We start from the raw sequence: 27,812 nt of genomic DNA, 5'->3' as shown, positions 1-27,812 counted from the left end.
AGGGACTGTGAAACCAGTAAACAGCTCTGAATTCTTGTCCTCACTGAAATGGACTGGAAACTAAACAATCTGATAAATATTTATGCTGCAAGGCAGCTATGACAACCAGAGGAGATGGAAGACTTTTTAAAGACTTTCATTGTGCTCATTGCCATTTGCTACTAAAACCAGATATTTAAACCAACCTGTTACACAACAGCAGAGGCATCTCATGTAAAACTTAAATATTTATTTCTAACTGTTAAATAGCTCCAGAGAATGAAAATTATTCCCAAGAGGAAAACAATTACATTTATTGAATAAACACTTCCTAAAAAGTACATAACTTCTTTGCCAACAAGAAGGAGATCCTGGTTTCTTTCCCACTGCTCCCATGGCCCTGTGCCTTCACAGAGCTAACAGCCTCTCATTCAGCAGAACACTTCCAAGAGAGACTGCTTTCCTTTTTTTGTAGTTGTGGCTGTCATTATTCTTCATTTGGAATAAATCCCTTTGCTCTGTCCAGCTTGTCCAGAACCTCACTATAAAGGCCAACCATCTGGAGAATATGAGCACCACAGTTGTCAACAAGGATGGATAAAAATGTATCATTTAACCAAGTGTATAATTTAACTAAATGTATCATTTAACACAAAACAGAACTAAGGGAAGAGGTGGGAGACTACCACCAGCTTCTAGACCTGAAATTTCAAATTGATGTAAAGATTTTTGGCACAGGTTTAAATACAGTGGTTTAGAAAAAAAAAAGATCAGTGCAACCTAACAAAAGTGGTTTTATTTACAGTCATACAGCATAGTTTATATGTGAGTCTTATACCAGCACATAAACCTATTCACCAAATAACAGATGTTGGGAACTGATGTTGAGGACGGGGAAGATTCTTATTGTCAGCTCTCATTGCTTTAACTGATGCATTTTAAATGGTGTAAGAGTTACAGCCAAGCCCTTGATTGCTCAGCTTGCACACAAGAGAATGAATGGTGACACCAGCCAGGCTGCACTGGGTTGCAAACCAGACAGGAGCAGCAGCCAAAAGGTGTAGGAAGAGGCTTATTTGTGACAGAGTAAGAAAAGTGTCATTGCAAAGTGTCACCTACACTTTGTAGGTGCTAGGCTGGAAATTTCTCCCTCATAGGAAGTGGGTAAGCTACACCTGAGGAGATGAGCTTTAGTGATTTTCTTCACACCATTTTAAACCCTATTTATAAAACATGAGATTACACTAGAAACCAAGCCTGAAAGTATATATCAGCTGATTTAACTAAACTGGTACAGCACCTTGACTTCAGTTAAAGCAGGCAAAGGTACAAGGTTCTCCCATGGCCACAAACAGTCAGAATTTATTTCCAGTCACCCATTTCCATAATCCTTCCAGTAAAAGAAGGCTACATTATTCTCTCTATTGTCTATCAAAACTTTTCTGGCCTCACTTTGAAAAAATCTTTTAGCACCAGGCTCCCCCAGAATATTTAGATACCATGATTCTCCTGAAACTCTAAAGATCATCAGCAGTGGTTTCTTCACCCAGATCCACATCTCAAATTCAGGCCAGCCAGCCAATCCCATATCCTCAAATCCCCCTGTGCACACTCACATGGCCTTCATAGGTCTTCTTCAGAGAGCCTAAGTGATTGAGGAACCGCATTCCCAATCCACACCACTGCTCAGCTTCCTTGTATTTACCAACAGTGTACTGAAATATTCCTGTATTCCAGGCTCTTGTCATCAACCAAAGGATCTCCATCTCTGGGTAAGCATCCTGAGGTAGCAAACAAGCAGCAGCACCTCATCAGAAAATAGAATCTTCACTTCAAAACTGACAAGTCAAGAGTGTGCTAGAGTTTAATTTTAGAGTAAGAAAACAGTTGGGTTCTTTCCTCCTAAGCAAAGAGAGAAAAAGCCCTTACAAATCCAAGGAAATTTGTAATGCAGTCCTAAATATCCAAGAGACTTTTCTACACCTTCAGTGTATCTTTCACTGAAGAAGGCTTAGCAGCTCCACATATAACACTATGTAATGTTCATTTTACTAATTGTTCTCAGTCTAATGAGAATTTCTTTCAAACGTGCTCAGGATTATGTCCCAGTCTCTTGGTTTCCTGTTCAACTTACTGTGCTGCTGACTACACTCAGAGCATCCTCAAAGTAGTCCCACACCTCCTGCAGCACACAGGTATCCAAGTCTGTCAATCCAGTTGGCAAAGAGATGTTAATCAAACTGTGTAAGCATTTGCTGAGGATTGAAAGAGAGAAAAAGAGGAAATATTAAATACCATGTGCACAAACAGTTTTTAGTATGAGGAGCACACTGAGTTATGTCTCTGTGATTGTCAGACATGTCTACCTTGGGGCTTCACACACTCATATTCTTGTAGCAGAAACATGCATTTTTGTACCATCAGATCTTATTCATACCAACTGTGAAGAAACAGAGTCAAGAGCAATGAGTACTTAATTCTTTTCATTGCTGGTCTGTACAGTAACACAGAAGGAAAATCACAGTATTACCTAGGGTGCTACACATAACAGCAAGAACAAAGTACCTTTTCTAACTTCCCCAGCAAGAGCTACATAGGCAGCATCCTCAGAAAACCAGTAACAAATACAGGGTTCTGAAAACAGCTCTGTCTTTCTGAGGGTGAAGTGAGAAAGGCAATATCAACAGTTGCCTTTGCCAAGTGCTTACTTCAAGGAACTTGGAAAGGACAAGTAACACATAAATATGCTAAATAAATCACATATGTACTATGTGGCATCACTACCTTACAACTCATAGCTTTCTTCTCAACCCTTAATTTCTCTTCTTTGTCTTTGAAATACTCAGCAGAGTAACATTTGAAATGAACACCTTCCTCACAAGAAACAATCAGATACCACTTCTGGATCCAATTTTCATTTTCCTTCCGCAATAGATGAATTTATTGGAAACAAGACTATGCCAGAAAATATGCCAAGTAAACAAACTGCAGGTGAAACATCTGTTAGGCAGTCATCATTCAGAGTTACACTGGCTGGCCAGCAAGAAGTGGAACCTTGCATATAAAGTAAAATCCACTTTTTTTCAAATTGCAGGCTTTATACCCAGTCAGCATTTCCAGTCACAGGCTCATGGCAAAGCTATGTGATAACACTAACCTAAATTTCACAGCATCAATGACAGCCTGCTTTCTGTGAAGGTTTAGTGCACTCTTGAGAGCTTTCTTACACAGTGCAGGATACCGAGCTGGAGGCTCCATTGCTAATGCTTCAAAGTAAAAGAAAATAGAGAAGAATAAAAGATAAATTACTGAAGCCAACTTCAATCTCTTAGGTTACTAAAATAACTTGCAGCATGTTGCCAGATCCCTTGTGAAAAACAACTGAAAGAGATCTGCTTAATGGGCTGGTCACCAGCTGGTGCTTCTCTCCCTCTTTCTTACTCAGCACATCATCAATGAGGACAACAAGGCAGAAGCACAGGAAGCTTCATAATTCTCTGGTGTTTACCTCCAATGCAGTAATACAAAAAAATCGGGTGAGGGACACTGTCTAAAGAGTTTTGTTTGTCTCCTTGAACACAAAAATCCAGATGGAAACCTTATGCAGGAGCAGGATTTGAGAATGGTGTCTCCAGCACTGGAGTGTTCTCCCCCAAGGCAAGGAGAACAGAAGGTGTTTATGCAATCCTACAGGACACCTCCAAAGACTTGCCATGGTAGTTCTAAATGCTCCTCATCTTTCTTGGATCCTGCTCTAGATTCTCAAGCACATTTTTGTGACTAGGACTTTGTAATGAAAATATGGCACAGTGTAGAGAAGTGCTATTTACAAATTGACTATAAAAACTTTAGAGTTGAAACTTAACTTTATCTTAGTGGCTTAAATATACTCAAAGTATCTATCCAAAGTCCACAGCCCAAAACTTCTGCACTGGGGCATGAATCAGTGAGGGTCATTCTCTGGCCTTTGCCAGTTTGGAGCATGTAAAAGTTCATCTGAAAAACCCTTTCACAAGCTGTATGAGTGTCTCAGGGTCTAGAAATGGAAAGATATCACAACTTTCTGGTTCATCATCCATGTCATCTGTCATTTCAAAACACAGCTCTCCTAACCTTGCTGAGATCCTAGGCATCCTTGCTTCAGGACAAAATATATATGGTTAGACCCATTTTTACAACACATGATAATCCTGGTCACCTCAAAAGAACAGGAAAGAGAAATTAAAGCTTCTTTGTCCTTACATGCAATGATTTCAAGTGTCTTGATCTCTATTTGTGGCTGCTCCCAAACTGACTCCATAAGATTGTGAAGTGTTGGATCATTCAGTTTGGATCTTGCTTCAAATTCATAAAGCAGCAACAATGTGTCTGTTGGGTCTGTAGCAAAATCTCCTACAAAAGAGAAAGGATTCCCTGTATGTAATGATGGATTTTATCTAAGCCACAGGGTAATTTTTGCTTCCAACAGGCAGGAAAACCATCAAGGCACTCAGACTTAACAGCAGAGCAAGTGGAATTTGCCATTCAAGGAATATGTAATGGAATTTTTCTACCAATATCCTACCAGAAAAAGTGAACTATGCATGCCAGGCTAACAGTCACTTAACACCTCAGCTGTTATCATACTGTCATCTATCTACTCCAATAACCTCCATCTGAGACAGCAACTCCACATGCTCTGTATTTTCCACTAACATTGGGACTAAGTTGCATGTGCTGAACACACACTTTGTGGCTTACCTGTTAATTTCAGCACCTTCCATATCTCCTTGCATGTCTGAAGATGTTGAAGGGCCTGACTAAAAAGCTCCGTCTATTTTACAAAATTAAATAAGTTATTCTTGTCATGGTTTTAAAAGCAAAAGGAATAATTATATCAGAACCAGCTATAAAATAAATGAAGAATCAGCCTAGTTAGTAAATTGCCTATACCATTTACTGGGGTTTTGAGGGTTTTTTCTCTTTTTCAAAGACCTCCACATCTCTGACAAAGCCACTTCGCATTGGCCCAGAAAGAACCATCCATGCTCCTATGGGACATAACTGTTTTATCTCTCAAGAATAAAACAGTGCTATTGAGACTGACAATCCACTAAATGCCACAACAGAATTGCTGTGCATTGCCCTCCACAGAATTTTCTACAATCATTCTATACCAGACTTCTGTACTTCCTTCACAACCTCTGTATTTTCCTTAATCTTCTTATCACAGTAGGCACAATGCCCTCTTCCCCCCACCCACAAAAAGATGTACACATAAAAAAAAATTAGTTTTATCACAACCACAGTGGTAACTACTTTCAGCAACAGCAGTAATTGTCTTTCTCACTAACCCAAATTTAGTAGCAGACTTCTTACAATATATATCTTGTAAATTGAAATTCTCCTCAGAAGTTACTGCCATGACCCTTTATTGATACAAACCCATTCAAAGACACTGAACTAATTTACAGAAATTCAACACTTACAGATGTCTGGAAAGGTGCATCAATTCTAACTATGAAATAGTCCCTTGCTTTCACTGCTCTGAGTGAAAAAACTAGGACTTCAAAATCAGAAGGAAAAAAATGCTACACTGGTAGAAATTTCATAGCAGAAATAGTTAAGAGGTCTTTCCCTACCTGTTCTGAAGGTGTTACTTGCTGTCTCCCCATCTCCAGATCAACTGCAGCTGCCATTAGCAGGCATGTCTTCTGAGCAATCAGAACAGCTTTGTCAGAGGGACAAAACTGGGACAACTGACACCAAAAATAGGAAAAGGTAATGAGAATTTTACCCATAAAAAGCAATTTGCTTGTGAACAGATGATTGCTGACCCTCCTCTATGACACTTGCAGGAATCAGTCATGAGTAGTATATATTCATATTGTAATTTTACTGGTACAATTGCACTAAAGGATTATTTAAATATAAAGTGTAAAGCAGAGTTGGAGTCCCCTCTCTACAAGCACATATGAAACTGACAGTTTGGTAGAAGTCCTGCATAAAGATTAGGACTCAAGTACTTAACATGTTTGTATTAGTGATGCAGTTTAAAAACATCAGAATCCATTTATTTTAGAAACTTCTCATCGAAATCTTATTACATTCTTAAGAAACAGAATGTGAAGTATGACAATAATGCACACATTTTCTATCACAAGTCAATCTCCTTGTGACAAAATGCTCCATCTTCAGAGCATACAAGCATGTCTCCATGGAGACACCCAAACCATGGATGTGACTTCTAGAAGAACTAGACAGATTAAAATATTCCTCAATTAGAAACGCTATTAGCAAGAGTAAATACCTTGAAAGACAGCACAAAAAAATCCCTCATCTTTTCAGGGCTGTCCTTGAACTGTACAGCTAAGTTCCAAGCTAACAAAGACACAAAAATAGAGACTAGAATAAGAATCTGCACTGCTACATGTGTGCCCATGTAATCTCTAGGAAAAAGCAGTTCTGATCTTACAATTCTATTTCTGAACCAATATGTCATCAATAGCTCATTTAACAACAGCAAGAAATACTGTTACTAGTGATTTGTTAAAATAGCTAATTCATGCTTTCACATTTTGCCTTGATAATTTCACCACAACCAAGAACCCATTCTAGCACACACCCTGCCAACAAAAGCATGAACTGGGAAAAGCATTTTCTTATATTAGTTAACAAAGCCAGCATATGAGGGGAAGTGTTGTACAGTACTCCCAAGACAAATGAAAAAGCAAAAGAAGAAAAACCCACAATGTTTTGAACCATTCTTCATTTTACCCCAGCAAGGTCAAGTACATGGCAATTAATCACACAATTCTGAGTAATAAATGGATGAGCATCTAAAGGCAATCAAATTATTCATGTATGAGAGCTTGACCCAATTAATTGTTTAGATTCTACAGCAACTTTCACATTAATTTATTCTATAGGACAGGTTTTTGTAGTCTCTGAATTGTTTATCCTGTGAGTGAGAATGCTGCCTTTGAAAGGTCCTGATTCATTCATGCTCATGTCACTGTATCTGACCTCTGCTGCTTCTCCCCCTCCCTTGCTGCTCTTTACTGGAGCACAGTTACACTGTGAGGATGTGTGCAATTCAGGTGTCTTCTGATACTGATTCAACTGTTTGCTCTCCTGTATGCTCTAACAGAAGCAAGAATCTGAAAAATTGGTTCAACTTGTTACCCTATGCTTATATTTTTATTTATAGACAGCAAATGCATTAATCCTTTACCAAAACAGTGTAACAAAGACTACAAAGTGAGGATCCAGAGACAACATCATGCATAAAGCTTAGGGCAGCCCCATGGCAGCTGCATTTCCCACTAGAATCCACTTTATCTGTGATAATATTTGCTGTTAGGATTTCCCAGTCTGTAGTTCAAGGCAAACTCCAAGGTCCTTTAAAGGACCAGTAAAGACAGGAGATTCAGTCTAGATTTTGAGGGAGCCACCTACCAACTTTTCTAAACCAGTGAGCTTCAAGGATCCTCATGTCCCCTGTAAATTTCTCTTCTGTGAAAGACTCAGCAAGTTTCTTGTGAGCTGCAGAAAACATAATTCAATATACAAAAGTACCACATTTGGAGCAGAATAAAAACATTTCCAAGTCTCATCCTTGCACTACAAAACAGAGGTTTCCAAAACACCTGTGTAATTCCTGATGAAGACTTATTCTCACAACTTAAATCTAATATTCTTCAGAAAGCCCTATTACAAACAGCACAAGGTGCCTCAAACAGCATTTTTGAGAAGATGCCAATAAGCACTGCTCTTCTAAGTTTACTGACACTGAAGTCTAATGCAGAGGAGTTTTACTTAATTTCACAAGAAGGGGGTTTAAATTTAATTACAACTTTGAAGCCTTTCTTCTAGGAACCTTTTATTGATTCAATTCTGCTCTTAAATCTCTTCTACTTGCAGCAGGACTGCAAGCTTTTGATAGCAAAACCTGTGGCACTGAGACCCAACTTCACAATTCTATTGAATCTCCAGCTCTAGTTTTCATTGATTTCACTGGGAAGTTCAGAGTCTGGATTGAAATAAGGAGTCTAAATATTTCATTAGTATAGATCTAATCATATAATAAAATATTCACATATGGAAGAACTCCAGAAAATGCAAAAACAAAAACATACCCAAGTTCAAGTAAGTCAGTATGGAATTGATATCTTCATCTCTAGAATTGAGGAAAAATTCAGTTTTAGAAAATTGATTAATTTTTTTCAACAGGAATAAAAACAGAACACATTATTTATGTTGGAATATATTTTCCCAGTTATGGATAGATCCACTCTTCTCACTCCAAAGTTTGGAAAGATATCCCACTAGTGTCAAAGTTACAGAGATTGCTTAGCTCACAACCTCCATTAAAAATGCCTGACAGGCAGGCATATGCATTAATAAAAGAAGTAGGCAAAGAGCAAATATTTAAAGAAAAGTTTAGACAAGTTGAAAATATGTTCCTATGTGATGTCATTAGGTCAAGCTAGAAAGTCATCTGGGTGGACTTTTACCAGCATAAAAAATAATCTCTTGATTACTCTGCAAGAAAAAACACCCAGAAAGAAAATATTACAGAATTTGAACAACATATCCACCATAATAAAATGGTTTTTCAAGGAGACCCACCTTTTCTCTGAATTTTCTGCCATGATTTTTGATAACATCAGACGGACCAAACATCTAAATATGAGAAAAACAAACAGTGAAAAAACAAGATTTTTTTTCAATGGTGTACTTTGCCCTGCTTTTCCTGAAAGGATCCCACTTTTCTTCCTTATGCTTTTCCTTGTATGTATATTGAATTCTTACTTTAAGGATGTAAATAATTGTCGGCAGTCTTGTAAATGTTCAGACAAATACTCCAAAGCTTTGATAGCCACAATTTGTTGGTCATTCTGAAAAGAATTAAAACATGTTTTGTATATACTGCACTACCTCAGTTACCACAAAAGATACCCAAACCAAAACAGCAACAAAACCCCAAACAAAAACAAACCCCAAAGCAACCACATTTTCCAAGTCTGTGCAGCCCAGTAGCAGGAAAATGAACAAAGGACTGTGCACAGAATTGCCTGAGAGTGCAGAGAAAGCTCTAAGGAGAGATCATATGATTCCCTGCACAAAGAGCCTGTGGCAAGAGCAGGACTAGTACAGGTTGCTGAGGCTTTCATGCCTCACAGGGCTGGGAACAAAGCCCTGATAGCCTGAAATGCAATCAGCCAGTTCAGACAGTGCTCAGGCCACCAAGCAAGAGGCAAACAGGAGGGACAAAGGACTTTCATCATGGATTTATGTGTATTTTTACACAGCTTCCCCCTCTCACATCAAAGATCAAATCCCAGAGGCAGAAGAAGATGAAACGTTTTGTTGAGAATTTTACAGAAATGCACAATGTTATATCCAGATGCCAACATTTGTAACTCAGAATTCTTTATTTTTATGACAAAATTTTAAAAGATACCACTTCCTTCTACATGAAAATAATTTCTACTTTGCATTACACAACACATTTGAGTGAGACCTTTGTTGTGGAAGCATGAAATCCTAAGAAATCCATGAAATACAGAGAAATATTACATCTAGACCAGGTTAAAGAGGTTACAGCTGTCCTACTTATATCAATAAAGCAAAGACAACATTATCTGCTCTACCTCTAAAGCAATTTGGGCAGCTAAACTCAAGAGGTTGCTGCCTGTATTTTTATCCACTCTCAGCTTGTCTTCATGTTCTGCTGGCTTTTCTGCTAGTTTCCCCATTTCAATAACTGCTTCCATAGCTGAAAGAGACAGAGGGAAAACCAACATTTTTATAGAAGCAATTGGAAGGTGCAAAGTTCTGTTTTAATGACTTATGAAAGGCTATAATTTTTTTTTTTTTTTAATGGAAAGCCAAGACAAGAAACCCTGAGCATACCAGCACCTCTCCTCAAATACATATTTCCTCCTAGGGAGGTGCCAAAAAGCTTTCAAGTTACTAATCTAAGGAAACAAAGATGCCATACAAATGATACTCATCTCACATCCTTAATTTTGTTCTGCTAAGTAACTGTTTGTTACCAAAGACAGAAGACTTTCTCTAATACATTGTCTGGGCATCATTCCAAGCTCCCACATCTTGGCTTGTGCTAAGGGTGCCACTGCTTTTATGTTCACACTGTGCTGTGTTTCCCACTCTATATTATGTGAGCAAATTATGCTGTCAATAAAATTTGTATAGAGAATAATTAAATGGCAGAGAACTCATTGGAAAATAAGCTCTGCACATTACTCTGTATTCTAAGTAACTATAGACTGTATTTCTCCATTTTCATTACTTGAGCTAAGATCCTCATTAAAATATGAAACAGCAGAACTCATTATAAAGGAGAAAGAGGCTACAGAGATACAACATTCTGTAAGTAATCTCAATAATTCATGTATTTCTTGGTAACTTCAGGCTCCATCTGTCCAGAGAAGTTAAGAGCAGCAATAATGGTTCCCTTAAGTTTCATATTGTATATGCATACTAAAAAGTATAGAATGATTCTCACCCTGGGATGCTACTACAGCTTCTGCCCATGGGAGGATTATCTTCCCTAGACAGAGACTCCATCCAAACAAAATCAAATATAGCAATGGACTCTGCCTCTTACATATTGTGTGCTAAAGAAAACCAAATCCCACTTTCACAGCTTAAATCTACAGCCTGACATTTTCAATGACTTTAGGGACCCTTCTCTAGCTACCCTCTGTTGTGTCTTTCTCAAGATGAACAGTCCAAAGCTGTTGAGTATTTTTTAATATATTTGGTATTTCTCCTTGTAGTGGGCCCTTTAACTTTCAGGTTGTACCTTTATCAGTATCGTTCTCCAACACTGCAATCTTATAGACACTGAATTTAGTAAAGATGCTGTTTGGATCACACCTTTCTGCTTGTTTAACTGCCTCTTTAGCCTATTCACAGAAGAGATTAAGGGAAATCAGTACAACATCACCTTGAAATTAGTATATAATTTGCAATAGAAAAGAAATACAAATATACACAAAACATTACTGGTTACATTGCTGATATTTATAGAATAACTCAAGATGTTTGACAGGGCCACATCTGCCCTTGAAACAAAAGTGATGAGACCAGAAGACAGCACCAAAGGCTGACCAGAAATGAAAAAGCCAATTCCTCAAAAATAAAAGCAATGCAAATAAAGACATAAGTATGTATACATATGTATTAAATATACCTTGTCAATTTGTTTCAGATGAAGATAGCAAGAAGCCATGTTCCTCTGCAGCTTAGCCAAGTTCTGATCTATCTGCCCAGGTGTATAGAAGCTGACAGAATAATTGTACCAGTGAAGGGCTTCAGAATAGCTTTTCTCCTAGAAAATATAAAAATAAAATAAAACCCAAACAAACATGGCCATATTTGGGTGATTAAACTGCCTATGTCTTCCTAATTTTTCTTTAAAAAAGGTCACAGCAATGAAAGATTTAGATAGTCAAGTATATCCTAATGCAAGCTCCAGGTTGTTCCAGGTGCAGAATCCAGCACTTTCCCTTGTTAGATTTCCTACAGCTGGTGAGTGCCCAGCCCTCTAATTTGTCTAGACACTGTGACAGACAGAATGCAAAGCTTTACTGAAATCCAAAGAGATGACATCAACTGGCTTCAGCTGATAACAAGGTGGATGACCTTGTCCTAAAAGGAAATCAAGTTTGACAAGCAGGACTTCCCCCTCCTGGACTAGTGCTGGCTGTGACCAATGACTGCATTGTCCTTCAGGTGTCTTTCAATAACTCCCAGAATAATCTCCATAATTTTACCAGGCACTGAAGTGAGACTGACAGGCCTGTAGTTTCCAGGGTTGTCCTTCTTGCCCTTCTTGAAAATTGGGATAACTTTTGCCAGCTTGCAGCCAACTGGGACCTCTCCAGATTCCCAAGATCATTCAAAAATCATTGAGAAGCCTCACAATGACACCAGCCAGTTCTTTGACTACTCTTGGACAAATCCCTTCAGGCCCCAGAGCCATATAGGAGCCAGCTGGAGCAGGAATTCTTGCATTAACTGTTCCCATGCACAAACCTTAAGATAAGGCTACCTGAAACTTGATTTTGTAACTGAAAACAGCACCCAGATGGATGAAAATAAAACTAGTGCCAGCTGGAACAAGGCTCTTAGTAACAGTTTGCACTCTAACCAAAAATAGACATATCAAAGAGGTCAGAAAACGAATTTCATTTTCACTGATATAAATAAGAACACTACTATTTGGTCCCAAACCTCATAATGTTTGGCAGCTCTGTCCCACAAGATGATGTGCAGCTGATTCAAGGCTTCAGGCAACAGCTGTTTGCCAGTATAATGACCTGAAAAGATACTGCAAATCATCACTTTACAAGAACTTTACAAGAACAAGCACACTGAGAGGCATCTAAGAACTATTCTACAGCCTGCAACAAAAAACAGAGACACAGCAATAGTTTCAGCTAGGAGCCAGTGTTTAATATCCTGTTTATAAAAAAAAAACCCAAACCAATGAATCAACCAAGCAAAACTCAAAATACTCAGTAGGTAAGAGAAAAATATTTTTATGCTTGAACAATGTAAATGTAGCTCTTGGTCCTAGCTAGATGCAACATGAAATAGGATTTGTTTTACAGCAGATCTGTAGTCAAAAATACTACACTGCTACCGGTGCAACAGACCTGAAAAATTAACTGTTATCCAGCTGCTCTAACAAGGATATGCAACCTGTCTTACATTGACAAACAAAAATAAATTGGGCTGGATGGACAAAGTATTAACATTACACTGGTTAATGTTTCTAATCCACATGTATCAGTCACACACAGACTACACTAAGAAGGAGGAATTGCTCAAGCAAACGAATTTAACCTTAAACTTGATCGTGACTGTTGTTCAATATGGAAGTTGAAAGTTGCCAAGTAAAAGAAACATAATAGAAAACAGACACAGAGAAAGAAAAACAAGAATAAGGAAAAAAAGTGAAAATTAGAATGCAAGACTTTAGCCAACTACATCCAGCTTTCAGTAAACAGCAGCAAAAGATGGGTACAGACCTATAATAACTTCTTCAATCTTTTGCTTAGCGAGCAGCTCCCTCTTATTCTGCAGCAGGAACTCGATGTGGAGCAGGGTAATTTTTCCAAGGTCAGGTGAAGATTCAAATCGTTCAGGAACAGATTTCAGAAAATCAAAACCAACTGATTCCCTATTCACAGAGATGCATTTTTAAGAGGCTGCACCAGAAGAGCTGTTAATTTTCCATTCTAGAGATTAACATATTCACACCATACAGCATGTTTGTCATTCAATCACACCGACAGAATGAATCAAGGTATGAATTTGTTACAGTTCATCTATTCAGTGGCAGCTTCCTCTTACCACAGGCTTCTTCCACTGTATTCAGAAGAGTTTATTCTTCACATTTGCATCAAGATACAAGCATATACATACATAATCATGATGGAGCACTTAACAGGGTAAAAATTTGTGCCTCAATTTATTTTGCAGTAACTTGTTATCCTTCTACTGTTTTTTCCCAAGAATGGTTCTAGGGCTCCAAAGTCATTCTGATGGTTGGTTAGAAAAATAAATGTCAGTCTGATGATTCCAGACATATAATAAAACTACATAATGAATCTTAATCATTCCAAAGTAAGTCTACAGCACTGCAAATTGCCATTACACTTATTTCACACTCTGTTCTGTTGCCACCATAATCATTATCTCCTTGCTATAGAAGACAGGCTCCTTCTCAAAACCTTTCACCTTACCCCCATGAGCTTTTATTTGAAATAATGCATCATTGTATAATAGATGTTCTTTGCTTATAAAGAAACACCCAAAACCTCCAAACATTGTGTTTACCCCACTTAGAGATGCTTTCATACCTTCCATGCTCCAGCAGCAGTTTGGCAGTATTCAAACAGAAGTCTAAAGACATGTCAAAGTGTGTGAATTCTGCAAGAGCTAGACAGAACACAAAGCACTTGAGATTATGTAATCAACTTAGACACTTAATTGCTCAATTTACCACTTATCTCTTACACCTTCTTTGAAAGACAGAAACAAAACTGAAAAAAAAAACCCAGCAACCCTATAACAGATGTACAACATATGGAAGAATAATACCTATTGTGTTTTGACTTTCCTTTCACTGTACAGTTAATGCAGCACTACAGAAAGGTGACAGGCTGATAGCCCTGGAATTCCAGCCCTCTGTCTCTCTAAACAGGAGCAGCATAAACTTTTGTAGAATAATTATTTATTTTTTGCCTCCAGCTGCCTTTTATCAAAATGTCTCATCCTTATCCAGCAGGAACAACCTAACACTGAGGTTAGTGTTCAGGCTGGGTGTGGTATCATATGGCACTGGGAACTACTTCAGCATAATGCCCTGAGCATCAGCTGTTGGACTGACTGGTGCTGATAAGCAGGTATCAGTTTTACACCACTCAGATAAAGTTTTAAAACTGTTACTCTGTGCTGAATGGTTAAGAACAAAACAGATACATTTGTAGCTTGGATGAGATCAGAGAAGGAATACACAAGGACATGGAACAGTTGTTAAAAGAAGCATTTGAAGGCAGCTGATGCAAGTGTGCAACCCAAGATTTTAGTGAAATGCCTAAAATTGAGCAGGAATCTTCACTCAAAAGACAGAGAACACACTTTTTTGCCAGCCATACAAGAAAAGAGACATCCACTCAATAAATGTGCTTGAAAAACTGACTGGAGGCTTAGTGTTACTAAACAATAGCCAAGTGTGTTGTGATAGGCAACTCTATGGTTTCACAATTCAAACTGAAGAACACAAGTCAGCTACTGTATGTTTATTTGAAACTGTAAGATTCAAATGACTGGCTACTTGAAATCTGGCTGAAAGCCCCAAGGAGGAATGTGGAGTTACCATTTCTGCTAGTCTGACAGCATTCAAAGCCCTCAGCTCTCTGCAAAAAAATTCCTCATTTCTCAGATTATTCATTACAGATCTGATGCTTTCCAACCTGAAATGTACAAAGCCTCTCTTCCTTAAGATTTCATTATTTATGAAAATAAATTTCTCTGACACATTAATTATCCTTTCTATATTAAAGTCTCTCCAAAAACTTTCTTATCCTCTCATTTTATAGCAGAATCAGTTCTGCTCAAGTGATAAATGTGAGAAATAAGGAGAAAAGAGTTTACTTGACTTAAACAAACTCTTGTAATAGAGGTTTATAACACACTGCTCAGTACATGATGTCTCTTGGTCAAAATCTGCAAAATCCCACCCAGAGAACAGCAATGCTTCACCAGCCTTTCTTCTGTGCTGACTGTGTAAGTCAATGCACCTTCCCCCTTCTGCATAATCTTATGCATATGTCTAAATAAACTGGAGCTTTACATTGCTACATTTTCACTCTCTTCCTTTTCACAGCCTTCAGAGTTCCTCCCCCCACCCCAATTTGCAGCAAGGCTATTGAAATTAGCATCTGGATACCTCCTCTGTGAACACTGAGTACTATGTCTCATACTTCATAACCAAAAGGACATTTAGCTAATAAAGATTCTGCCAAAACCACAACATTTTTTTCTATGTATGACACATGCAGTCTCCTTGGATATGAAGTAATATGAAACCTAGGGAGAGCTGTGATACCTGACTTGATATCTTCATCTGATGCTCCACTTTTAAGAAGAATTTTAACTTTCAAAAAAAACCCTGCTGGGTGCAAATTCTCCTGCACAATGAAAAACAATACATTACTTGGACAGCTCCTCATAGAACACAGATCCTGTGAGAGTACAGCACATTCATAATACAGACAAATATTAAGGAATCACATACTCCCCACTGAAATTTTCACTTCCATTTTAATGAATGAAGCAAGTGGTAGGCAACTTATGCCATAATTTCTTCTAAATGCAATGTGCATCTTTATTATTTATTCTTACACCACCAAAAGACCACAAGGATAACGAAAGCAAAAGATGCAAAATTCTCAGTTTGTTGTGGCTCGTTTTTGATACTTTTAAATAGAAGCTGAACATTACTGGATGATAGAAACATTTCCAGCTTTCCTGTGTGTGAATTGGCTAGATTAATCTAGAATTAATATGAGTAGATTCAAAGTAGTTTATAAAAAGAAGAAATTCAGGAGTCAACAACAGTGGGAGCAATTGGAAATAATGAAGACTGTTTACTAAAGCCCTCACTAAAATAGTGCATTTTTCAGGTTCTAGAATCAACATTTTCTTCTGGTTTTCCATACCCTCACACAATATCAAAATTTACATTATCAAAAATTATGATAAAAACACTTTCTGCCTCAAAAGGCTTTGCAAAAGTAAACAGTAGAATAGGACAAAAGGCTTAGATACTGTAGTAGCACATTATTTGCATAACTAAATACACTGCCTTTTATCCTGATCTCATGAGCATATGCACTATGATCTGCCTGTAAATTCAGGCAGCATGCAGAAATTGAATTTCAGCTTCCATTTAAAGCAAAATTTCATACTTACAACTTGGTTTGTACAAAACAGAAAATTAATTATTTTTAATGATCAACCAAAGACAAATAGGAATTTTTCAGATTTCATTTAATCCATACTGACCTGAATAGACAGAAGCACAAAATTAATTCAAGTCTCTATGGGAAACAGAATTTGTAAAGGATCAAGAGACCTTGCTGTAATGGCTGCTTAGAGATGTATGAACTTCCTTCAGGGTAGCTGGTGTTTATACACCTCATTTTTCAGATCTGCTTGCATGCCTCTGCCTGGGTGTTGATTTGGGGATCCCCCAGACAATGAGGTAACGGAAATCATTTTACTCTCTGTGCTTTTGCTGTGGGTTTGTGGCTGTCCCAGCTGCCTGTCTGTATCAACTCACACATCTGAGAAATTTTAGTCACACCATCATCAAAGGACCTTACTACTAACACACAGGAAGCAGGAGGGCAGCTCTACTTCTACATGCAAAAAAAAGTACTTATCTACAAAAAAAATAATAGCTGGGAACACCAAAATATCCATAAGAGCATGGAAACATAAAGCAAACACATCTCAATCTGTTGTCAAGGATTACACACCAGGGATTAATGTGGTCCATATTACCATGTCAATAAATGCTTGAGTTTCATTTATTGCAATCTTTAAATACAGCAAAAATTAGTACCTGATTTGCCAAGTTTATGGCTTTCAATGCCTTGTCCAGGTACAGGCTGCAATCCCACTCAAAATAGGTCGTGGCTAACAGTCGCAGCACTTTAGCCTGGGAACAAAAAAATAGCCACATACAAACATACATATGAACATAAATCACTTAAATTCTAAGGCCAGGAAAAATAAAAGCTCTTTGAGGCAAAAAACCCTGTCTGGTATCAGACATATGAGGTGATTTCTCACATCTGAAATATATCCAGTCTTGAAGCAATGCAGTACACACAGGACATGAATCAACTAGAATTCAGAGAAAAACCAAAGGGTTGCAAGGAAAATCAGATAACTGGAAAAAAAAGAATTAAAGAAGAAATTGAAATAGCAGGAGGTACACGTTTCACAGAGGAAAATAAACAAATAAAAAAGCAGGACAAAGACCTACATGACAATGGACTTCAAATACATAAATTATTTACATAAAGAGGAAGAAATTAAAATCTTCATATCCGCAGTCGGAAGTAAAAGAATAAACTGACTTCTGAATGAGACAGAGAAACATCCATCACAAATGACACAGCTCAACTGATGAGGTATTGAAAGAGAAGAGGAATGGACAAAGAGATGCCCTTTCAGGATCTACTTCAGCCTCTTTCTACACTGATTTCTGTGAAATAGCAGAATCAAATGTGATTTAATGGCACTCATCAGTGACTGATGCTTGTAACAATTGAACTTTAAACTCTGCCAAACTTCACAGCAGACTACTAAAAAGGAGACCAAGACATCACTGGGCAGGTTTGCACAGAAAAGGCAGATAATACACTGGAGTCAGTTTAACAAAATGCTCCTATTTGTAAATAGAAATTTCTCTATTTCTTACCTGCATTTCTTTGCCAACAGAATATTTCATGTCCATCTTCCCAATGTCATAACTCTGGCTATCAAGGATAAATGGAATTTAGAATTAAACAGGATGACAGAGATAAATTCAGTCAATCTTCTGATATGTTCAAAATTCCTGTCCTTTCCCACTTCCTAAGCAGTTAAAAATCACATAAACCACACAAAATAATCTCAGTAGCCGCTTTTACCAGAGAATAGAAAATTCTGGGTTCCTTCTACCCTTACATTAAAAATTGTACTCAATCACTTTCTTCAACCTGTTGCAGCACATTCTGTAACATCTTCTATTCAAACATTTTGGTAGATTTTATCATTTTTAACCACAGAGATTTTGAAGAAGCGAGTGTTTCCATTCTCACCTGGAATACAATATGGCAATACACAAAATCTATTCATGACTCCAGACCACAGCACACCAACAGCAAAGACAGAACCTGTAACTCGTGATCCCCATTCTTCTTCTAGAAGTTAAGTGGCAGAACAAAGAACCACCCAGGAGAAAACACAGTGATAATTACACAAAACCAGATTTGATTGCAAATGCTGTGAATGACGAACTGTTAGAAAGAAAAACAGTAACTGGACTCTTGTTTTCTAATCTAATATATTCTCAGACCAGGGAAATCTTAACCCACTAGATGGAGCCACACTCTTTCTCCGGATTATTATTTGCACTGTGCAAAGCTTTATTTCCTCCTCAAATTTTGTCATCAGGATTCGGTATTTAATTTTCCAAAGGAATAAAATATAAAATAATCTCCAAAGCACCAGATGTAACTAATTCTGAGCATTTCTACAAATCCTCTTTGACAACAGATACAACCATAATGATTTGGAATTTGGACTGTTGCCCTCCATTTTCTTCTATTTAAAAGAACAAGAAGACATTAACACAAATTTTCTGCAGTGAGGCTGTTACCATGGCATGAGGATGCTCTTCCTCATAGCCTACATTTCCTCATCCTTAGTAATACCACAGTAGTTATTTGGATCCTACCCAAACCATCTCAACCCATTCCTTTTGCACCTTGATGTTTGTGCCTTTCATCAGTCAAGGACTCTTCAGAAAATTAATCCCTTTGGAGGAAGGGCTAGGGAGAGAATTGGCAAGAACCACTGGAAGATGACTTTCATTCTAATGGCATGAAAATCCATGTGGGAAAACAAATCGAGATTTTAGGCAATAGTGTACAACCATGACAAAATATCTGCTCAGATAATTTGGTTCAGCTAAAATCTTGTATTCTCACATTTTACTGAGACTTCTACTTTCCCTTGCTCTCCTCTCTCCTTCACACACATTTTTACATCTCAGAATCAAGGGTCTGTTTATTTGATCTTTGCACATTACCTGAGCCAGAAGGAGCTCTGTTCATACCTCTTCCATTCATAGGTTTCCACTCCAAAATTGTAACAGAGGATTGACAGGTAACAGGTCTGGAATAAAAGACTCCTGCTTCTATAATGTTCTTGTAAAACATCACTACATCTATGGCACTCCAGTCTCAGGTTCTTTAAAGTGCATTTTACTTTCAAGATATTTCCACTGCTATCACTTCTGGCCTTTTGCAAGGGGATGCTGAAGATGACTAAAATGGAATCATTAATTGCATGGCAAAGTGAAGTATCATTAACCAGACCAGGACACACAAAAGAGCAGGATTTTTGAAACACATGAGGAACACAGAGTTCCTCAATAAATCACATTGAAAGCACTGGAACTGTGGAAATTAAACAATAAAAAATGAAATTTGAGAGCCAAAACTGTAGTACTATAACCCTTTTTTTTTTTTAATAACAAAAATGTTTTACATAATTAAGTGAAGAGGACTCTACCTGTTTCATGGCAGGCTTCTTCCCAGCATTTCTCTTTGGGGTTAAAAAAGGATTACAAGATGTAAAAGAAAACTGCTTTTGAATGCTTGGTTATTCAGAGCTTTATCAGTCAGCCCTGACAACATCTGTTCATAACAACTTGTCATTTCTTTGAAATTATTTGCAGCTGTCATATGTCATCCAAAGAAGAGACAAAAAGTCATTTTATATGCCAGCAGGCTGCCAATATTTACATCCATTTTGCCTCTGCAGTATCTTTTTTTCCCAAATATAAATGATGCTTTTTGCAAGGGACTGCAGATTTCAAATTCTCAGACAAAAATGAGAAGGGTAGGACAACATCTTGTTTCAATTTTTTTTTTTTTTTTTGCAATCCAGAAGCAAAAGCACAGAGTAGGTATATGCATAAAGACAAAAGAGATCACTCTCAGATGTGAAACCTTATTTTTCACAGGTTCATTTGTGAATGTTTTCTTTCCAGGAGAGAAAGTTTCCTGTTCTGAGCATTGGTTCATACACTATCAAGGATCACAATCCTCCCCAGCTGATCTCTGGTACCACACAACACAATAATCTGCCTGTGTTACTCTCCAAGGACTCTCTGGTGTAATGAGAGCCTGGAAGAGTTTAGGATTGAGAGCTACCCAGCAGTGCAAAAGATTTGGATTCACTCAGCAATCACTAGCTCTTTCCATTTTCCTCATTTTTTACATACCACCTTTTAAATCAGAAGTCAATTGTATCACTCTCTCATGACCAGAACTTTTACCTTGTCTGCATCAGTGCTCCTGCTTTGTGAAGAGCTTTCATCACAAGAAGTTTAATATTATTTAATGAAGGAGTTCAAGCAGAAAGAATTAAATTAATTTAGAATTAAATTAAAAACAGGAGGGGAAAGATCCCAGTGAACATTTTCAACAGTAAGAAGTTCTGCTCTTATAATTCAAATCAAAGCTAGACCCCTGCAACTTAGTCACTCAGATACACTTGAACAGCCTGAAGCTGACAAAAAGCAATGTAAAATCAGTTGGAGTTTAATTGGTTAAAAACACAAATAAGCTCCAACAATATTTCCCGTATTTTTCTTTAAGAATTTGCATCTGCTCCTTTGAATTCTATTATCTGTGCCAGAGAAACAGGAACAAAATGTTTCTTAAATATTGGGAAAACATGTAAACAAATGAAAATAAATGTCAGGAAGTTTATTCTGATATAACTATAATAGACTTTTATCTTTGCAAACAAAAAACTAATCTGCATATGATAGTTTGTTTTCTCTGTGAGACAAGAACTACAAAAACTACTACAAAAACCATTCATAGCTCTACAGTTTCCTGAAGATGAAGATTAGTACTGATGGTAGTGATAGACTTGCATATCAGTGACTTTGTAACTCAGCTCTTCTCTTGTCCCATCTGTCCCCAGACAAATGTTCACATGGGTACAAGATGCAATATACAAGATCAAGATGTAAAATGCAGCTGGTTCTGTAGAGAGTAGGTGGTATATTCATTCAATTTAGAAATCTTTTTGCCTTGCTTGCTGATTTGTCTTCTCATTGTTTAGGAAAGAGTTTATTATTCTATTTAAAATTTTAATCTAAGAGAAGCAATAAAAAAATGCACTCTGAAAAAACTCTACTGTTTCCACACAAAATTTTTAGCAACAAAATCTGAAAGAGGCAACCAATCGCAGAAGAGATCTTCAGTTCAGAGTACTTTTCAAAATTTTCTATGGCATATGTCATGCTTTAACATACAGAGAGGAAAGTAGGTTCTCAAAGTTTGCAATGATAAAGAAGGGAAGATTTCACTTACTTCTTTTGGCAATTTCATCAACATATCTTTGCAGCGCTGCACACACATCACCGCTTTCTGAAAATCCCCTTGAGCAACAGCCTGAGAAAGCAGCACAGCATGCCAACAAACTGTTAGTGTGCAACTGCTCTTTAAAATTCACTAAAAACCTCATTCTTTAAAATAGGACTTGGGCTTTTCACATGCAGTAAAGCTAGGTTTAGGATTAGGTATCTGTCCTTACAGTGCTATAATAATTCTATTTTTCCATATTGCCAGATGATCAAGAGATCCAGAAAATCACTGCAATCCTTAGGTAGTATGCAAAGGCCAGAGACATGGGACAAAATCATTCACATGTTAAGATGATACAAGAGCTCAGCAAAATTTATACCACCTCTCCTTTTGTTTCCATGATCAAATTAAAATATGGGCCATTGCTTTGTCCTGTTTAGGGTAGCTCCTGAGAATTTTGGAGATAGCACTTCCATTCTAGATACTGAGGTCAGTGGTGTGACCAACAAATGCAGGAACTACATTCTCTGTATTTGCACTTCTGTGTCTGTAATGCTCTGTAGGACTGATAGAGTTCTCAGGCACTTCTGAAGGAAAAACAATTCCTCTCAAAACTTAGAATTTCTAAATTACATCTTTTAAACTACAGTTATTTGCCTTGTTCTCCAGTCAAGCACAGGACACTATTGGAACTGACCCATGTATGATTCATAGAGGCAGCTGTTTATTTTATAAACAACCATGATAGCCAAATCATAAAGCAACAAATCTGAACTAGAAGAGATAAACACCACTGCAAGAATGACTGCGATAAATGAGGGAAATTAAAAATCATTAAATGATTGCAACACTGAATGCAATCATGAGATCTGCTATCTTATATCTAAGTGAAGGAAAGCTATCCCTCAGCAAGTCCTCAATGCCAAGCATTCAGGTATCTAATAACTGGGTCAGAGTTTCCCTCTATACCTCTACAAGGTATAGAGTGACTTAGAAGGAAAACTGAGAACACATACTGATTCAGCTTGGTAAGAGAGTACTTTGAAAAGGCTCTTCTCCACATCAGCTCTGTGCCCTTGAATATCTGCTTCACCCTCGCTCCCCTTCCGTAACTTGGCATACAGCTTTTCTATACTCTGCAAAACAAAGTGCAGGCATCACCCGTGGAACTTACAAACAGGAGTGTATGCAAGAAATCAAAAGTGGCAAAGAACTTACATTCATGGCATTCTCTAGAAATCCATCTGCAAGAGCAGCTTTTCCAATATCTATCCATCCTTTCCCAGTTTTCATAGACATCTGAAGGAGGAAATGGTCTTTTGTGAAAATGCAGTCATTTTCAAGAAAGGTAAAGTAAGATCTCATCTCGTTGTAGCACATATCTAACACAGGACAAGGGTATTTCAGCTCTGTAATATCTAACCAGCAACTCTCACTTCTGAATGAACACTCAGATACAGCATAAGACTTATGGTGGCCTACTAGACAATATTATAAGATAAATAAATACATGTCCTGCTCATAACTATTCTACCCTTGAGAAGATGTGATGCTAACCACACTGCCCAGACACTCCTAGCTCCAATGGCTCAGCAAGGTACCCCTGTAAGATACAGGTCTCACTTCAACATGTACTTTGTTTTTTTAAAAGCGAAAAAATGGGATCATCAATCTTATCTTTAAGTGATGAGAAGAGAGAGTCAGCAATGCTCCTGCCAAAACACCAGTTACCCTTCCAGAACTAGACGGATACTTCACTCCCTTTCCAAAGCAAATGTAATAAGATTTGAAGACTTCCCTGGGGGATCAACTGTATTTCATTACACACCCACAATTAGCCTTACCAAAATCTGTCTTCGAATAGTTCCCTCCGGAGGATCGCTGCCCTCACAAAGGCAAATCAGTCTGCAGGCAACAAACCGCACTGCAAGAAAACAGTGCAGCCATTCAACTTTCCTTCTCTCTACTTCTTCTTTTTTTTTCAGAAAGTCAAGCCCTGCCATATCTGAAAGACTATCTGACATTTTAAATCACAAGACAGGAAAATGTGAAAGCTTCAGGAGTCAAAGAAATCTGAATTTTAGCCAAGATGTTTAAAATTGCTTTTCAGACAGTAAGAAAAAAATATATATTCTCATTAAAATAGCTATTAAACAATTTAGAGAGAGTTTAAGTTAAATACATGGTATTCAAAGATTTAATTACATTGCAGGTGCTTACAGTAACATTTCTTGAAGCCTCAAAATAGCCTTCAGCAAACTAAGGAAATGAAGTTTAATAATCTCTACAGTTTCAAAGTAAAAAGCAAAAATATTTTCAGACCTTCCTTAGACATCAGGGATGGAAAAGACACTACTTAATATATTTAAAAGAGCCTCTCCCTGGCCCTTCAGCTGTGATCTGACAACATCACACTCTACTTTGTGTCAACTTACCCTTTTCCCTTTACCTGGTGTAATTTATATGATGCAGATTATACATCATTTTGACTATAACACCTCAAGACAAGAATGTAGGCCTGACTCTGCAATCCCACAGAACCACACAAAGAACACGCTGAGGGAAAACACCAAGAGCTCATTTCTGCTTTCTCCCAGCCTTGCTCCTGGCCCAAGAGAACCCCCCAGCTGTGCACCTGGCTAAAGTAGGTCAGTGAAAAGAGGACCTAGAATGTTTCTCTATGCAAATATGGACGAGATAGTTACATTATAAAAACAATCTCACTGGATATAAATTAAGTGACCAACAATCTAAGATTTACATCTTTGTTTTTTCCATACATTTTTGGATTTGAACCACAGGATCAGAAGGCAAATTATAGCTTCCTTTGGTCACATCACCTCTTTGCTGGTATGGAAAGGGGAGTGATAAGAATGCCTACACTGATTCTGTGTCACAAGAAGATAACTATTACATCAGGATGCTTCTTCTTAACCTGTTTATACAAGCCAACTAGTACATTTTTCTCTTTCTAGCCCATGTCTGCAAAGACTCAAACAAATCTCCAGCACTGTTTATGCACTTTAAATGCATTTTAAAGTGCATTTTACTTTCAAGATATATCCTGCCAGCAGAGAGTGTTTAGTTTCCACGCTGCAGCACACAGAACACCCTTAGGGAGGTACAGAACATACGTACATTTGGCTCTTTGCTCATCACTGATAACAGCACCCGTGTGTTTGGTCACTGTCCAGTTCCACAAGCTGACTGCACTCTCTTCAACCTGAAGAGGAGAATTCCACTCAGTTTAATTTTGCCCTGGATGTGGATCCCATTGAAATTTACTACTGGAAAAAGAAGCATCTTTCACGTGTTTCACAGGAATGGTTTCTCCACATGTTTACACAACTCCCTTTCACACCAAAGGTGTGAGTTTTCCATAAAACTATCACAGGATCCCACAGGGACCTGTTGGACAGGGACCTGAAAACAGGCAAGCTGAATGGATGTAGCATTTCTTCACCTAAAATCTGAACTTTGGAAAAGAACTCTAAGAATCTTATCACATTTGAGAACTATCTGTAGTAAGGCTTCACCTCTTTTGCACATCAAAAAGACCACTAAGTAGCTTAATTACTTTAAATACCTACACTGGGAAACTTTAGATATTAGCAAACAAAGAACAAAGGTTACTGACTATATACTCTTGTTTAAAAGATAGAGCACTACATAAAGGCAATAAGCTGCTTTAGCAACCCACCCTGAGGGGCTGATTTTCCATCACTTTATTCTAGTTTTCATGACAGATCTTGCCTATGAATACATATTTGCCTGTCTAGGAGAGAGTTCATAGCCCCTCTTATTGAAGTGGCCAGATTACAAATTTATGATTTCTCCTTTCTTCAAAAATAATTTAGCCCAACTGCTTCAGAAAAACTGAAGGATACCACTTTTGTGCTCTTGTATTTCTTTACACACTGTACTATTGGCACTTTCTGTTACAACACTTGCTAACTTATCGCGCTCCTTGTTGCAAATTTAGGATTTCCAAAATCAGTGTTCCTTAGCTGATAATTGCTACTTATTAAATGTCTCTTGAAAATATAATTTTAGAGAAAGAAGTTGGACAATATCTCAGCTGGTCTTTTTCCTTATTTCAGATTCATGTATTACCAGTTTTCTCTTTGAAAAAGGACTTTTAAAATAGATGTTTACTTCTTTCTAAGTACTCCTCTAGGAGAAATAAACCAAACATTAGGAACAACCACTTGATAAACTTTTACAATGACTGAAAATGAGTACCTCCAACATAATATTGTGTACTGGAATATTGTTTACCAGGCAGTTAAAATTACATGCCTGCTTGTTTTCTTCTTCCTTGGGTTATCTGCTGTCACTATGGGAATCCACAGGGTGAGAAGGACCTCTCCTCTGATCCAGTACTAAACTCTTAATTCATCAGTGCTCTCTGCTTGCATTTTTACTTAAAATTACAACTAGATACTACTAGTAATTTGAAATAATAAATACCTTACCATCATCAGTAACCAGTAATTTTTCCCATTATTATCATAGAATGGTTTGGGTTGGAAGTGACCTTAAAGTGTCGCAGACATCTTTTCACTAAAAGTCCTTTCTTTAAGATTTTTCCTTCTGAGAAGCTAAGAGGCCTCAGAGACAGAATGTAAACAATGGTTGTCTGCTGCTGTAGAATGCAACAGGTCCACCTGTGACTGGCCCATCTTAGATGTGTATAATTAATGGCCAATCAAGGACCGAGCTATCTCGGACAGAGTGTGAGAGAGCTGCCTTTGTTATCATTCTTTTCTTTTCTATTCTTAGCTTAGCTAGCTTCTGAGAAAACCTGTCCTTCTTTTTCTTTTTAGTATACTTATAATGTAATATATATATATATCATAAAAAAATAAATCAAACCTTCTGAACATAGAGTCAACATTCTCATCTCTTCCATCATCCAAGAACCCCTGTGAACACAACCACACTTAAAGACCACCCAGTTCCAACCCCCTGCCACAGGCAGGGACATCTTTCACCAGACCAGGCTGCTCCAAGCCCTGTCCAGCCTGGCCTTGGACACTTCCAGGGATGGAGCAGTCACAGCTTCTCTGGATAACCCGTGCCAGGGCCTCAACACCCTCTCAGTATCTTACTAATATCTAATCTAAGTCAACCTTCTTTCAATGTAAAGCCATTTCCACTTTTCCTGTCACTTCAAGCCCTTGCCCAAAGTCCTTCTCCAGCTCTCTTGGAACCCCTTTAGGCATTGAAGGTGCTGTAAGGTCTCCCCAGAGCCTTCTCTTCTGGCTGAACCCTATCTGTCTTTCCCAGCTCAGGTGCTCCAACCTTTCAATCACCCTCATGGCTCTCTCCAGCAGGTCCACAACCTTCTGAAGTTGGTGGCCCCAGACCTGGACACAGCATCCAGGTGGGTTTCATGGAGAACACATTGAGAACACAAACTGATTCAGCTTGGTCAATGCAGGGTCAATGCAGAGTCAATGACACACACACTTTTACATTCAACATCATTTCACATTGACTTTTAAAAATAACATTTCCCACTTTATTTCGGACTTTCACGCTATTGGGGCAAATGACGAAGAAGTGAACTCTTCTTTACATTTGAGTAGTGCTACACTTTTAGCTTCCCCGCCACGGGTGGGAAGCAGCAGCCGCTGGTGTTTACGGAGCTGCAGCACCAACCTGGGCCAGGGCTGTGGGGTGTGAAGCACATGCACCCCCCGTTTCGTCAGACGGGCTGGGAGCGGGGGGCTCTCCCTCCGCCACCTTCCCGTCCTCTTCAGAGATGCTCTCCGCCGCCTGGAACAGCTCCTCCGTAAGGGCGGCGATACGGGACGGCGCCTCTTCCCTCAGCAGCTCCCGCACCAGCGCTGAAAGACAGGAGGACATCGGTGCGTGACGCTCAGCCCAACATCAGCCGCCAGTGACGGCACTTATCGAGAAGGGAGAGCCCGCGGCACCTTCCACGGCCGCCGCCCGCGGCCCCGCCATGGCCCCTCAGGGGAGCTCCGTGAGGGGCGCGGAGCCACGGGAGCAGCGCCCGCGCACTGCGCCTGCGCGCCCCGACCCAGCGCAGCCGGCGGGCCCTCGCGCCGCCGATTGGCTGTCTGGCTGTTTCGTCCCGCCTTCCGCCCCGAGTGACAGCCAATGTGGCCAATCGCGCGG

General features: G+C 38.5%; 1 protein-coding gene across 3 annotated transcripts; it reads right to left on the bottom strand.

Annotated features, from left to right (window-relative positions):
• Positions 1-209: 209 nt before the first annotated feature.
• TEX11 (testis expressed 11) lies at positions 210-27,812 on the bottom strand. Of its 3 annotated transcripts, XM_054641743.2 has the most exons (29): positions 27,608-27,812; positions 27,330-27,517; positions 24,804-24,888; positions 23,510-23,589; positions 22,884-22,964; positions 22,682-22,801; positions 21,672-21,752; positions 19,370-19,455; positions 17,996-18,053; positions 17,132-17,227; positions 15,611-15,692; positions 13,860-13,938; positions 13,026-13,177; positions 12,226-12,311; positions 11,183-11,320; positions 10,793-10,895; positions 9,615-9,739; positions 8,773-8,858; positions 8,590-8,643; positions 8,097-8,137; positions 7,417-7,503; positions 6,269-6,339; positions 5,601-5,717; positions 4,720-4,792; positions 4,222-4,371; positions 3,137-3,245; positions 2,114-2,234; positions 1,596-1,760; positions 210-538 (listed from the first exon to the last, which is right to left on the bottom strand). In XM_054641743.2, exons 1-29 carry the CDS (start codon positions 27,636-27,638, stop codon positions 467-469), a joined length of 2,817 nt encoding a protein of 938 aa, XP_054497718.2. In that variant the 5' UTR covers positions 27,639-27,812; the 3' UTR covers positions 210-466. The 3 variants fall into 3 exon arrangements, 2 of the variants coding, with proteins under 2 accessions (XP_054497718.2, XP_077042281.1); XR_013184317.1 differs by lacking the exons at positions 210-538; positions 3,137-3,245 and having other exon boundaries at positions 1,623-1,760; XM_077186166.1 differs by lacking the exons at positions 210-538; positions 3,137-3,245 and having other exon boundaries at positions 1,619-2,234.

The sequence above is a fragment of the Agelaius phoeniceus genome, chromosome 14, assembly GCF_051311805.1.
Source record: "Agelaius phoeniceus isolate bAgePho1 chromosome 14, bAgePho1.hap1, whole genome shotgun sequence".
NCBI lineage: Eukaryota > Metazoa > Chordata > Aves > Passeriformes > Icteridae > Agelaius > Agelaius phoeniceus.
The sequence above is the reverse complement of the archived record's forward strand: the minus strand, read 5'-3'. Positions and strand labels throughout refer to the sequence as shown.

Excerpts from the sequence above, each read along its gene's own strand:
- TEX11 (XM_054641743.2), bottom strand. The coding sequence starts at position 27,638 with ATGGCGGGGCCGCGGGCGGCGGCCGTGGAAG. Across the intron at positions 22,802-22,883 it reads TTCTAGAGAATGCCATGAAT|AGTATAGAAAAGCTGTATGC; the intron begins GTAAGTTCTTTG and ends TTTGTTTTGCAG. Across the intron at positions 4,372-4,719 it reads GAAGGTGCTGAAATTAACAG|GAGATTTTGCTACAGACCCA; the intron begins GTAAGCCACAAA and ends TCTCTTTTGTAG.